The sequence below is a fragment of the Ruditapes philippinarum genome, unplaced genomic scaffold (genome assembly GCF_026571515.1).
Source record: "Ruditapes philippinarum isolate M1 unplaced genomic scaffold, ASM2657151v2 ctg1069_1_1_1_1, whole genome shotgun sequence".
In the NCBI taxonomy this organism is placed as follows: Eukaryota; Metazoa; Mollusca; class Bivalvia; order Venerida; family Veneridae; genus Ruditapes; species Ruditapes philippinarum.
In genome coordinates, this window is record NW_026851644.1 from 29,826 (window position 1) to 43,489 (window position 13,664).

Consider the following 13,664-nt stretch of genomic DNA (forward strand, 5'->3'; position numbering starts at 1 on the left):
CTTCACCACACTTTTTCCATTTGTCCACACTTACTCAGCCATTCATTCCACTATTTAGTTGGACCAGATTGTATACATATTTGTTCGACTGTTTAAATTTTGCCTTTTGACACTGAAATGCATTAATCTACAAATGGATTATTCCAGTTTACTAATTTACTAATAGAATCTTCTGAATCAAATTTTGGGCAAGTGTTTACAAAGAGGATATTGAATGAGTAGGTTTAATACTAAATTTATTGAACGAGTTGAATAAAATCCTATTATGCGAGCCTCTGGCGAGCATAATATTGTTTTATTCAACGAGTTCAATTTAAGTATTGAATCTACATGAGTATAATATTCTATTTATCACATATATAATATAAGAATGGTAAACTGTTAACAAGAGAGTCATTTTTATTTGACACGCCTATAGTGTAACGCTAACATTAGCTCGCTTTAATGCTATATTTATAGCGCAAATGACGTCACGTCAAAGTATTATTACACTAGTGTAATATCGTTTAGTGTAATATCATTTTTTATACGCCCGTTTGAAAAACGGGACGTATTATGGGAACGCCCCTGGCGGGCGGCGGGCGGTCGGGCGGCGGGCGGGCAGCGTCCAATTTTGTCCGGAGCATATCTCCTACATGTATGGAGGGATTTTAATGAAACTTCATATAAATGTTCACCACTATGAGGAGCAGTGTCGCGCACATGAACCAGGTCTCTAGGTCAAGGTCAAGGTCACACTTAGAGCTCATTGAAAAAAATGCTTGTCCGGAGCAAAACTTCCACATGTATAGAGGGATTTCAATATTACTTGGCACAAATGTTCACCATTGTGAGGCGGAGTGTCGCGTGCAAGATTCAGGTCCTTGCGGCCAAGGTCAAGGTCACACATAGAGGTCAAAGTTCAGATAAAAATATGAAGATGTGTATATGGACCCATTTAGTCATCATTAATTGAGGGATTGTAACACAAATGGTCATTATCAAGACTATGGCTGTGATACATATAATTTAGGTCAATATATACAAGGTCAAGGTCACTAAAGATGATGAAATATCCAGATTTTGTAAATAGAATTTAATCAAAGGGAGACAACAAAGTTATTACTTTGTTCATAAATGACTTACACAATTACTCCCCTTGATCTAAAAATAGAATTTAATCAAAGGCATGAAATAATCCTCTTTCTTGGACTTGAGTATGTTGTAAAGAATGTAACATTTATTTACACATGTTTCATTCATTGGTCAAGATTCTTAACTGTGATATAACTATGGTGTTCTGTAGACTTGGTATTTGTTCATAAAGATCATACAGTAATTACCTTATCAAATGTAAATACTTTTCTCATAGAAATTTAATTATATTTTAATTTTCAAGTAAATATCAGTTCAGCTCATTCAAAGATTAAGAATTGTAATGAAAATGTATTTCCCTAGAAATTAAAATCTTAAATCAGAATTTTTTAGTTATTAAATTACATGTACTTTTTATACGCCCGTTTAAAAAAAAGATAAAAATATGAAGATGTGTATAGGGACGATTTAATCATCATTTATTGAGGGATTGTAACACAAATGGTCATTATAATGACTACGGCTGTGACACATGTACTTTTAGGTCAATATATGCAAGGTCAAGGTCACTAAAGATGGTGAAATATCCAGATTTTGTCTGGAGCATATCTCATACATGTTTGGAAGAAATTTTTATAATACTTTATGGAAATGTTCACCACCATGATATGTATTGCTCCATGCATGATCCAGGTCTCCAGGTCAAAGGTCAAGGTCACACTTAGAGCTCATTGAAAAACGCTTGTCCGGAGCAAAAACTTCTACATTCATAGGGGTTTTCAATATAACTTGGCACAAATGTTCACCATTGTGAGGCTGAGTGTCGCATGCAAAATTCAGATCCTGCGACCAAAGTCAAGGTTACACTTAGAGGTCAAAGTTCAGATAAAAATTTAAAGATGGTTATAGGGACCATTGAGTCATCATTTATTGATGGATTGTAGCACAAATGGTAACTATCATGACTACAGGTGTTACACATTTAATTTAGGTTAATATTTGCAAGGTCAAGGTCACTGGAGATGATTAAATATCCAGATGTTGTCCGGAGCATATTTTCTACATGCATGGAGGAATTTTAATGTTACTTTTATAGAATTGTTCACCACCATGAGACGTAGTGCCCTGCACATAAACCAAGTCTCTAGGTCAAAGGTGAAGGTCACAGTTAGAGCTCATAGAAAAACACTTGTCTGGAGCAAAACTTCTACATGCATAGAGGGATTTCAATATAATTTGGCACAAATGTTCATCATTGTGAGGCTGAGTGCCGTGCATAAAATTCAGGTCCCTGCAACCAAGGTCAAGGTCACACATTCTGTGCATATCTTCCCTATTGATTTGTTTTAAGTTTCATTTAACAACACAGTGCAAAGAATAAAAACTTGCTTGCTAGATAACACTTATCCATAATGCCCCCATCTCCATCTAAAGCTTTTTCGTAAACGGGCGTATTTTGTGACTATGGCACCCTTGTTATAAATGGCTTTATTGCACTCCTGCAACACGGTTAATGTGATAAACTAATTTAACAGGGTATGGGTTTAACACTCTTATTATGGGCAGCAGTTGTTTAGCCGGTTAAATGTTTGCCTCGCAACCTAGTGATTGTGGATTTCTGCTCTTCCTGTGTCAACACCATGCTTCCTCATATGACACCAGTACTGTTTAGTTACACAAATCAGACTTGAAATTGGTTGGAATAAGGTTCAAGCTTTCTTTATAACCTAGCTAAAATAAATGTTTCAGTTAAATTACATCCTTGTAAGATAATAGGTTTGTTCTATCATTGTAGTAACAGTATTTTTACTTCTGTCCCTCATCTACCCCGTCAATGCTGTAGTTTATACTAACAAACTGCATAGGAATATTCATTATTCGTGATTGTTACATACCATTTAAAGCTTCTTTTATTTTTTAGCTCGACTATTCGATAAGAATAAGTAGAGCTATTGTTGTCACCCGAGCGTCGGCGTTGGTGTCTGCGTCGGCGTAACCACTTATGTTAAAGTTTTTGTAATAGTTCAAATATTTTCAAAGTCCATTGACATATGGCTTTGAAACTTGGCACACTTGTTCACCATCATGACCCCAACCTGTAGACAGGAGGAGGTAACTGTATCAAGCATTTTGACAGAATTATGCCCCTTTTTCGACTTAGAATTTACGTTAAAGTTTTTGTAATAGTTCAAATATTTTCAAAGTCCATTGACATATGGCTTTGAAACTTTGCACACTTGTTCACCATCATGACCCCAACCTGTAGACAGGAGGAGGTAACTGTATCAAGAATTTTGACAGAATTATGCCCCTTTTTCGACTTAGAATTTACGTTAAAGTTTTTGTAATAGTTCAAATATTTTCAAAGTCCATTGACATATGGCTTTGAAACTTTGCACACTTGTTCACCATCATTACCCCGACCTGTAAACAGGAGGAGGTAATTGTATCAAGCATTTTTTTTTACTATCAAGCACTAAGAATAGTCGAGCGTTGCTGTCCTACCGACAGCTCTTGTTTAAAAATATTCTTTCAAAGAGGTTGCTGTAAAATTTCAAAAACCAACAGTCATATTTTCTTTGTGTTTACTCAGTTTGTTCACATATGACAGTCTTTCAAATAGATAGAACCTGTTACCCTGCAGAAGAAAACAGATAAAGTCCCATCTTGATTTGTTTTAGTGTATTTGAGATTCAAATCAAGCTTCTGTTGTGATATACATGTACACATATTGTGTACAGTCATTTGTAATAGTTTCTCAAATTTTGTATTATTTTATAAAGTTACAGTAGATTTTGATAATCTTTTTGCTATCTTTTTTTCCTTTTTCCATGGTCATTTTTTTACTATTTTGTCTTCTCTTTCCACAATCATGGTTTTATTAAATCAAAGTAAATTTGTCTGAGTAATTTTAGAGAGAATTATTTGTATGAAATTGTATTCATAATACAACATTTATGTTTACTACATGTGTTTTTTTTTAAACTGTAATAGATCGTTTTAAAGCTAGTAGAGAAATTGATTTTTTTATTGTTTCAACAATTACATTATTTGAGACTGTCAGCTTTTCTTGGGAGGAGGGGGGAGTTAAAAATAAGTTCTGACTGAACAGCAAACAGTGCAGACCATACTGATGTGCTTTATGATCAGGGTCTGCACTCGTCATATAGGTATATTTTTGTAGCAGCAAGCAGACTACGGGTTAAATCATTTGTAGACAATTATCATATAGGCAGCCATTTTTTGTGACGATAGCTTATGAGCAAATAGGTAGTCATTGGAATAAATTTCATGAAAACTAAAAAAAAATCACTCAAATTATTTTGTGATTGATGACCTTATGTGCAAGTTGTTTCCGTGGTTACAATGTTTACACTTTTGAACATTCCAGTTAGATCAGTTAATATGGCAGGTAAATACATTGTGTTTTTATGCCAGTATATTAGTGCTATGTAAACAGTGTATAGTGCTGGAGATTTTAAAGATATACATGTACTATGCTCATCCTTGAGTAAAATATTTTAATCACAGAAATTTATTGAAATACATGTATGAAATTCTTACTGAATATGTACAATTTGAATAAAAGAATGAGTAAACTATGCATGGGAAGCTGCATTCCCTATAACAGGTCAAGCAAAGTTGGTACTATTTAAAAAAAAAAAAACCTGCCATTTTTTTTAAATAACAATATATTCATATTCATCTTTTCCACTTATAGTGTGTTGAGATTTAAACACAACATATCTAGTTTGTGTGAAGTCAAAACATGTTTATTATATGTTTACATAGAGACTGTGTAGCAGTAATCAATATTTTTTAATATCAAATTTGAGCATAGTATATCTTTAACAAAGTAAACAGCATTATTGCCAGATTCAGTTTTCTTTCCAACCATTTAGATTATTATAGTGGTTTCTTGTTTGATGCCAGATTAAAGCAGATTTTTAAATCGAAATGCTCACCCATATAATTGTTTTGTGAGAAGCACCTGGCTAAAAAAATTTTATTTTATTATTTCTGGTTTTTAAAATTTGGATCAGAACATTTTTTGATAATTATTGACATGTACCATACTGGTAAGACAACATGGTTATGCTTTATTTTCAAGGGCAGGCTTTTATTATTACATTGTAAAGCATACAGATGACTAAACAAGGGAGACAATCTGTTTTATGTTGTGTTTATGTAAAATCTAAAGTTGCCTTATTTGTTGTTTATGCACAAGTCAATTGTAGTCTAGGCCCTCCGACCAACGGGGAATGGAGTGTACTCTAACTTATGGGTTTTCAAACCCAGTCCGGGACCATCAGTTGGTAAATTTTCCACCAAATACCCCTGCAATGCAAGTTAGAAATTCTGGCTATTTTGGTGCCTAAACAAAACTACACATTGCCCTGGTAGTGCAGGGACATATTGAAATGAATCCTCAGCTTATTTTCCCCACCCTTCCCTAGGGGTGAGGGGGTCAGATCGTGTAACAATTGATTAGTGCATGTTTAAATGCTAAAATCATTACTGCGTGTAGTTTAGTCATAGCCATTATTTTTGTAGCTTCAGAAATGTCATTTTCATGGTTTATAAATTTGTCTTCTTGTTTTTTTGGTTTTTACTGTGAAGACTTTTTAAGTCTACACAGGTGATTATTAGAAATGTTTTTTTAAATCTTTGCAATAAAGTTTATGAAATATTTGAGATGTATATTTTGATTATTTTATCTGTGTATGTCTAGTGATGGCACTGGCATTAAGTAATGTTTGAAAGTCCCACCTGATATTTTTCTTTGATGTCTGGCATTAGGTCCGATGTTCATTTGTTTCTCGTTCTCGCTGCTGATTTAGAAATCATGTGAGACTAAAAGCAACTTTGCGTAGAAATAGTTAATTATGGTTAGTTATCCTAGAAAGACAGTTAGGTAGAATGACCGGCGGGATATGGCCAAAAATATGTTAAAATTGACATAAAAACAAGCAAACCCTCTCCAATCACTTACTACAATGCCACAATCTATGTCACGTGATCAGATGTTGTGATCAGATGTTGCCTTACGTTTTGCAATGATACAGTCTACATCATTCACAACCATTAATATGCAGAATATTTTATTTGTTCCTTAAGAGAAATTAAGACATTGTATAGAATGTATTTATGAAAAAGACAAAGAGTGTTTCTGATAGGACACGGCCATTATCATGCACATGTTTAATTACAATAAAAACCATATATATACTGTACAAAACAAGATTTTTTACCAATAATTAATTACTAGAATATGATCCAATCTTATTTTAATATGAAAGCTGTTTTTACAAAATGTAGATCTTACTAGTAAGGCCCCTGGCATCAAAATTGGCCATATTGTGGCCACTTCACTTAGTTTACATAGACTTGTATAGGAAAACATAAACAGCAGTGTTATGTCATAGAGCTTAGATAATTGGCAGGAAGTATTGCATTGTTGACCTCTACAAATGTTATATAAATCGTGCTGTTATGGTAAAAAATTGCTCTGCGGCAATGTGTCCCAATTACCTACTTCTGCATTGAAAAATTATGTCCTCCTCTAGCAATGGATATCGGGAAAGCAATCAATGGTCACCGTGACCTTGTTTTCCTGTTCTGATACATTGTAGTTTTGAATGCAATCAAAGAAGCCTTCCAAGCAAGTATCAGGTTCGTCATGATCGTACCTATAAACTTTCTTGGAAATGGAAGATATCGGGAGACACCCCGCGTATACCTAGGAGACAGGGAGTAGACTCGTTATCCCCTCGCACGTCTCCCCAAGTAGACCCATTTTCTTGAATATAATTACACAATGGCCGAAAACTTTAATATAACTTGTTTTGAAAAAAAAACAATCGTTCATTTTTGGTATTCTATTACAGTTTCCAAAAAGTTACTGATTGCCCATATAGCTATGAATACAGTTTGTCTTAGTTAAGTTAGACATGTACAACTGTATGTCTGAATATAATAATGTTTTCTCTGTAACAGAGCTCTACCAAGGCACATTGAGGAGGCTTTTCATTTGACTAATTCTAAGGATAGAATAAAAACTTAAAAAAGAAATATACATGACTTTTTTAATCTGCACATCAAATTTTACAATATTTATATCTAAAATAAAAAAGTACACTAGATTTAGCAAAAGAAAAAAAAACAACATAATAATTCATGTATAATTAGAACTACTAAGCAGGATAATTTACGAAAGAAAATATCCCCCGTCAAGTCCGCGCCTCTTGAATGTTTGCCATCTGATTGGATCATCTTGTGGTTCGAACAAAAAATGCGCGGGAAACAAGAAATTCAGAAGCCAATAACGTCCGTAAACAGCACGTACTTTTCCGGACAGGTCTCGAGAATCATATATATCTATTTTGTTAACTATTTCAAAGGAAGTATTTCCAGTTGTTATCCATTTATATGCTTGAAATAATGAGAAAGTACTGAATATCAGGTAAACTAACAACATCCATCCTAGAATAATAAGAAACGCATCTCTATAGTGTACAAAGCCGAGTAATCCCCGCACAATAGTTACAGGGTAAAATAAATCGTAGTATTGAACTTTCGGCACCACAATAGAAAATCCATAAGGTATGGCATGCACGGATGCAAAAAATGTTGCAAGCACCGCATAAAACAAAAATGTTGAAAAGTAACGAAGATTTCTGTATCCTACACACGTTGCTGCCACGTAACAATGGTGGTCTCTTTTCAAAATACATTTCTTACACAAGATACAATGATGAGCACGGGGTGGATTGGGTCTGTTACACGTAATACATTGAGACCAAGTAAAATATGGCATCACTGATTTATCTATCCCTTCCAGCGTATTAGCTCTAGCATTGGTACCGTACTCAGGCTTGCATTCATTTTCCTGCAGGGACATTACATCTTTACGTTGTCTACTAAAATTAACGCTGCAGTTTTCCCTCCCGTCGTAGATTGGCATCCCTCTATCAAACAGAACCGGCGGGGCTCCGTATATAGCTGGATCGTACGTCGAGTCAACAAATGTTAAAAATAACCAATTAATAAACAACTCTGTGGCTAGAAAACATCCTAGACATTGAACAGCTGTGGTGACCCAGGGGTCGTAGTCACTGTACAAATATGGTATTGCCCGAAACACTCCCCATCCGGCAATGCCGACAAGAGCAAATATGTAGCTAACTGGTGCTATGCGATTTAAAATCCCCGGATCCGTAGCAACGTGAACGAATCCTTGTAATATTCTCTTCGGTAAACGCAAACATGTCTTCATTGTTACTCGTTATAAACTGAAAATATAATGGAAAATGAATTAAAGATTACGGATTGTTGAACATCTGACAAACAATGTTTCTTTTTAAATTAATTAAATAGTTACACAGGTAACTAATAGCTGTCTTTTTCTGTGCCACTCTTATTATTTACGTCACCATGATAAAAAATTTGTAGATTAAACTTTAAAAAATGTAAATTTAGTACAATTTGAAGATTTATTTAACATTTTTGCACTCTTAGGTGTGGTACTCCACCCTACAGAAAGAGAAAAACATTATTATTTTATTTTCGTAAACCTTAACACTGAAGCGTATATTAAAGAAAATCGAATTTCAGCTTGTAAAAATACATACTAACCTCACAGCACTAAAATAAGGAAACAATGTCAGTGCAATCAATTAACTTTATTTCTATATTAAATTTAAGTGTTTCTACGCGTGAAAAAGGTAAGTGGTGCCAGGTTCTTTCAAATACATGTCCATGCATATGGTTTTATTACCATTCACCATTTTTGCAATGCTAAATTCCCATAGACCAATGGGAGTTACTCTTACTGTTAATTCAAGTAAGAAAATTGTAATTATTTCACAGTAAAAAATAAAAATAAGCCCCTATAGAAACACTGTCTCAATGAAGTATTTGTTCGGTGTAATAAAATAAATAACTCATAGGTTTGTGCGTAACAGCAAAAATATCATCCCTCGTAAAAATACTGTTACCCGAGGCGTATTCTCCTTGGGATGGTATTTTTGCATGGCGAAAAACGCAACCTTGCGAAATACAGCCATTATTGAATACAAGCGTACGCATTTCAGGGCAGTGATTTGAATTGATTACCTCAACAATATTGATCAATTCTTTTCATGTTGATTCTAGTTCTTTACAGTGAAAAGTTATATATCAAACTGTATTTAAGTGAAGCGATTTTACTTCATAATCAATTCAATATCTTGAAGAAAAAAATCGTCATTGAGAACAGAAACTAGGGCAATACAGTATGACAAATACGGAGTATATTAATTAACAAAACTATACTGTAGTGTAGACTATTAGTATGTTTAGCCAAAACTGGAATTCAGAAAACATACCTCAGCATTATATTTGTTAATCCATTTCGTTGAAGATCACTACAAGTGCCATTCGTATATAAATATTTGCATAACTTTAACAGAATATTTAAACGAATCAGTTCAATCACTGTTTATAGTGTGATACGCGAATTTAGAACAGAAACGGAAACCACGTGCAGTACATAATTTATGACTACATCTTTCATGCGATATTTTTCTGGAGGAATCAATTAAATAAGACATTGAATTTGTATGTGTACAACGAATATTTATTGGCAATATTGCAACAGCGCACAATTTGTATATAAATTAATTAAATATTACTTTATCTCCTAATAGAGTGTATAAAGGTGTATTCTTTGAACACATATGTGAAAAGCATAACACTAGTATCTTTAGGAAGCAAATTTTGTTTTCTAATCGAGTCAACACGTCTTCTCTTTTTTAACTTAGTTTAACACTCCATTTTCTTTTGATATGATTGTTAGCGCGTTTGTATTCATGACGGTTATTGTCTACGCCTTTATATACGGCCATTTTACTGGATCGTCGACAGGCTCGAACACATAATGTAACGGGATAATAAAGTTTAATATCCAGTAATTTCCGAACACAGATCTTAATTTACCAAATATTCCCCTTGTGTCAGTTAATTCCATTTTGTATCCATTTTCAAATGTTGTTTTTCCAGTATTTATTAATTCCGCAACTACTTGAAGAAAAGAAATCGCCCACATCAAAAATGCTAACAGAATCCAGCCTAGCACGATGAATATTGCGTGCTTCATGTCTATATAACCAAACATTGCACGTGTAACTGCGATCGGAAATATGAAGTCAAAGTAACTCGTGTAAGGTAGCACGTCATAATAATAGTAAGGTAGCGCATGTAACGTAGCAAAAGTTGTGGCCACTGCACCCCAGAATAAAAATACTGTAAAATGTCGCATATTTCTATAACCTATACAAGCTCCGGACACAAAGCAATGATGGTCTCGCTTCAAAACGCACGTGTTACACATGGGACAGTGGTGACATCTAGGTGGACGTGGTCTATTGCAACGTAAACATGGTGTCCATGAGAAATATGGATAAGCAGTTCTTTTAGGCGGCTCTTCTGCGGATGTTGGCATCTCAGAAGCAACATACATAAGACTTCCATTGTTGCCCATATCTATAGCTGTTGCATCCTTCCTCCCGTGGTTATTGATTATTCCATTGTTCTGATTTTCGTCTGCTTTATCAAGACGACTTATATTCTGACCCATTAAAACCCCGTCCGGCATGATACCGTCACGGAACGGGTTATAGCTAGTGTCCACATATCTAATGCACAACCAGTTTACTATCATTTCCATTGCTAGGAAACAACCAAGCAAACGCACGTAAAATATCACATTGTCACTATAATTTTCATAAAGGTATGGTATCGCAAATATTACTCCAATTCCGCCAACACCACTTAGTCCAATGGCGAAACAGAACTGAGATATTCTGTTAAGAAACCATACATCGGACACTATCCTGAGAACCGCTCGTTTGAGTCGCCGCAAGTCATCTTTTATTCCTTTACTCTCGCTTGGCATCTTCCCGCCTGAAAACGTGTCATGTATATCAATATTTGATTCACTTTGAAGACATAGACCTACTATTTTTCTCAAATTATTTTTAACTTTATGATACATGTTAGTTTATTTGAAAAATTATATCATAATCTTCATTAGTATTGTTTTTCATCTAAAATATACATTTACATGTATATGAAATAAAATACATTCGTTTTTAAAATATCCCATTCTAATACATGAAAAATCACGTGACGTAACTTTAAATAAATTAACTTACCCTGAAAATCCCACTTCGTGAACTATCAATATGAAATAACCATACTTCAAATGTGGGAAGTGATTTGCTAAAGAACGTGTATATACCGAACTGTATGGAAAACCAATACAGCGAGAGATCAATGACTATGAATGTATTATATCTATATACCTTGTTAGACTAAATAAGCTGGTCCGATATTGACTAGTCGAACCATGTACCCCGGGACACATAACAAACTCTTGTTTACACTGACGGATCGATTTTTAGTCAATCACTCTTGTTAATCATGTATCGCGTGAAAAATATATTGACACGTTCGGGCAGGTAAAATGTTTAAAAATAAGATTATTGTAGAATATGGTTATGCATGGATAGTTTAGTTGTAATATAATCAACAAGTTTGCAGATTAGTCTGTTAGAATGCTCATCTCCGTGACATACAAGTAAACGATCATATTTATATTCATTGTTCGATTTCTTTTTAATTATGTTAAAAGCATTTTAATCAAATTTAACAAAGTTACATTTTTACACAGATAAGAGATTCCATTATAATAGTTCAGCTATTTTTTTCCCCATTTACAATATTAGTGTGGATTTCATTTTTTTTATCATTAAACTTTCTTGAAAATAAATCTGTACATGTGCCCACACTGATTCAGAAATACCTGCGTATTTTTTTGTTTTTACGTTATTTCTAATTTCAAATCTGCAAATCTGTTGAATTAAAGTAACGCCGTAATGAGATTTGCTGCGATAAACGTGTTGATGTATTATAAACGACCACATAATATCGCCGTTATGAACATTTGTTACGATAACCGTGTTAGTACAAGTATTATATTACCAAATTGCATCGCCGTTATGAGCAATAGTTACGATAACCGTGTTGGTACGTGTATTATAAATACCATATAACATCGCCGATATGAACATTAGTTACGATAACCGTGTTGGTACGTGTATTATAAATACCATGTAACATCGCCACTATAAGCATTAGTTACGATAACCGTGTCGGTACGTGTATTATAAATACCATATAGCATCGCCGATATGAACATTAGTTACGATAACCGTGTTGGTACGTGTATTATAAATACCATGTAACATCGCCACTATAAGCATTAGTTACGATAACCGTGTCGGTACGTGTATTATAAATACCATATAGCATCGCCGATATGAACATTAGTTACGATAACCGTGTCGGTACGTGTATTATAAATACCATGTAACATCGCCGATATGAACATTAGTTACGATAACCGTGTTGGTACGTGTATTATAAATACCATGTAACATCGCCACTATAAGCATTAGTTACGATAATCGTGTTGGTACGTGTGTTATATATTCCATATAACATCGCCGTTATGAACATAAGTTACGATAACTGTGTTGGTACGTGTGTTATATATACCATATGGTAACATCGCCGTTATGAACATTAGTTACGATAACTGTGTTGGTACGTGTGTTAAATATTCCATATAACATCGCCGTTATGAACATAAGTTACGATAACCGTGTTGGTACGTGCGTTATATATTCCATATAACATCGCCGTTATGAGCTTTTGTTACGATAACCGTGTTAATGTTATATAAACACCACGTAATACCGCCGTGCAATAATCGTTTTAACGTAGGCCTTTTATAAACGCCATATAATATCGCCGTTATCAACATTTGTCACGATAACCGTGTTGGTGTATGATAAAAACCGCATAATATCGTCGACATTTGCAGTCATAACCGTGTTAGTGTATTATAAACAGTACATAATATCTTTGTTTTGAACATTAGTGACATTAACCCTGTACATAGCAGTAATTTCCGTCCGTGTAAGTTCAAGAAGTTCACCCTTTAATTAGCACCAGTAAGTAAGTAGCTTTGAAACAATCAATTTGTCTTTCCATTGATTATCATATAAACAATGCATACCATTTGGCATGATCTTTATTTGTCTGGAAGCAATTTGACACAATTCACTTAATTAGTTGTTTCCGATCAATACATACTAGATCAACTTATTGTTCAAGAAAATAAAGAATAATATCAGTTAAAGTGGAACTCTGCAGGACTGGATATTTCTAACCTCCCCTGTAAATGTGTGTTAACTAATATTTTTTATATTTTAATTTTCTTCGAAGAAAAGTTAGAAGTACAACATGTGACAGCTGTAATCAATATTAACGATATCGCCGTATCGATTTACTGTTTTATCGATCGATTACCGATATAAATTCAAAAATCGATAACAGTTCTTAAATCGATAATTTTACTCAGAAAAACTTCATGAAATAAGTAAACAGTATTCTGGAGTAATAGGCCCATGTTTGGTCCCTATGACGGTCATAAAATAATCATATATAATACACAGTAAAATAAATAATCGCAGTTCTTTTATATG

At 34.0% G+C, this 13,664-nt stretch overlaps 2 protein-coding genes across 3 annotated transcripts; both read right to left on the bottom strand.

The window, feature by feature from the left end:
• Nucleotides 1-7,152: 7,152 nt before the first annotated feature.
• On the bottom strand, nucleotides 7,153-9,593 carry LOC132729125 (uncharacterized). Its single transcript, XM_060714899.1, has 2 exons — nucleotides 9,441-9,593; nucleotides 7,153-8,366 (listed from the first exon to the last, which is right to left on the bottom strand). The coding sequence occupies exon 2, from the start codon at nucleotides 8,348-8,350 to the stop codon at nucleotides 7,283-7,285; it is 1,068 nt and encodes a 355-aa protein (XP_060570882.1). The 5' UTR covers nucleotides 8,351-8,366; nucleotides 9,441-9,593; the 3' UTR covers nucleotides 7,153-7,282.
• A 288-nt stretch (nucleotides 9,594-9,881) lies between these two features.
• LOC132728959 (palmitoyltransferase ZDHHC16A-like) lies at nucleotides 9,882-11,549 on the bottom strand. 2 transcript variants are annotated; one of them, XM_060714794.1, is made up of 2 exons: nucleotides 11,418-11,549; nucleotides 9,882-11,016 (listed from the first exon to the last, which is right to left on the bottom strand). In XM_060714794.1, exon 2 carries the CDS (start codon nucleotides 11,006-11,008, stop codon nucleotides 9,938-9,940), a length of 1,071 nt encoding a protein of 356 aa, XP_060570777.1. In that variant the 5' UTR covers nucleotides 11,009-11,016; nucleotides 11,418-11,549; the 3' UTR covers nucleotides 9,882-9,937. The 2 variants fall into 2 exon arrangements, with proteins under 2 accessions (XP_060570777.1, XP_060570703.1); XM_060714720.1 differs by lacking the exon at nucleotides 11,418-11,549 and adding an exon at nucleotides 11,268-11,406.
• Nucleotides 11,550-13,664: the final 2,115 nt, after the last annotated feature.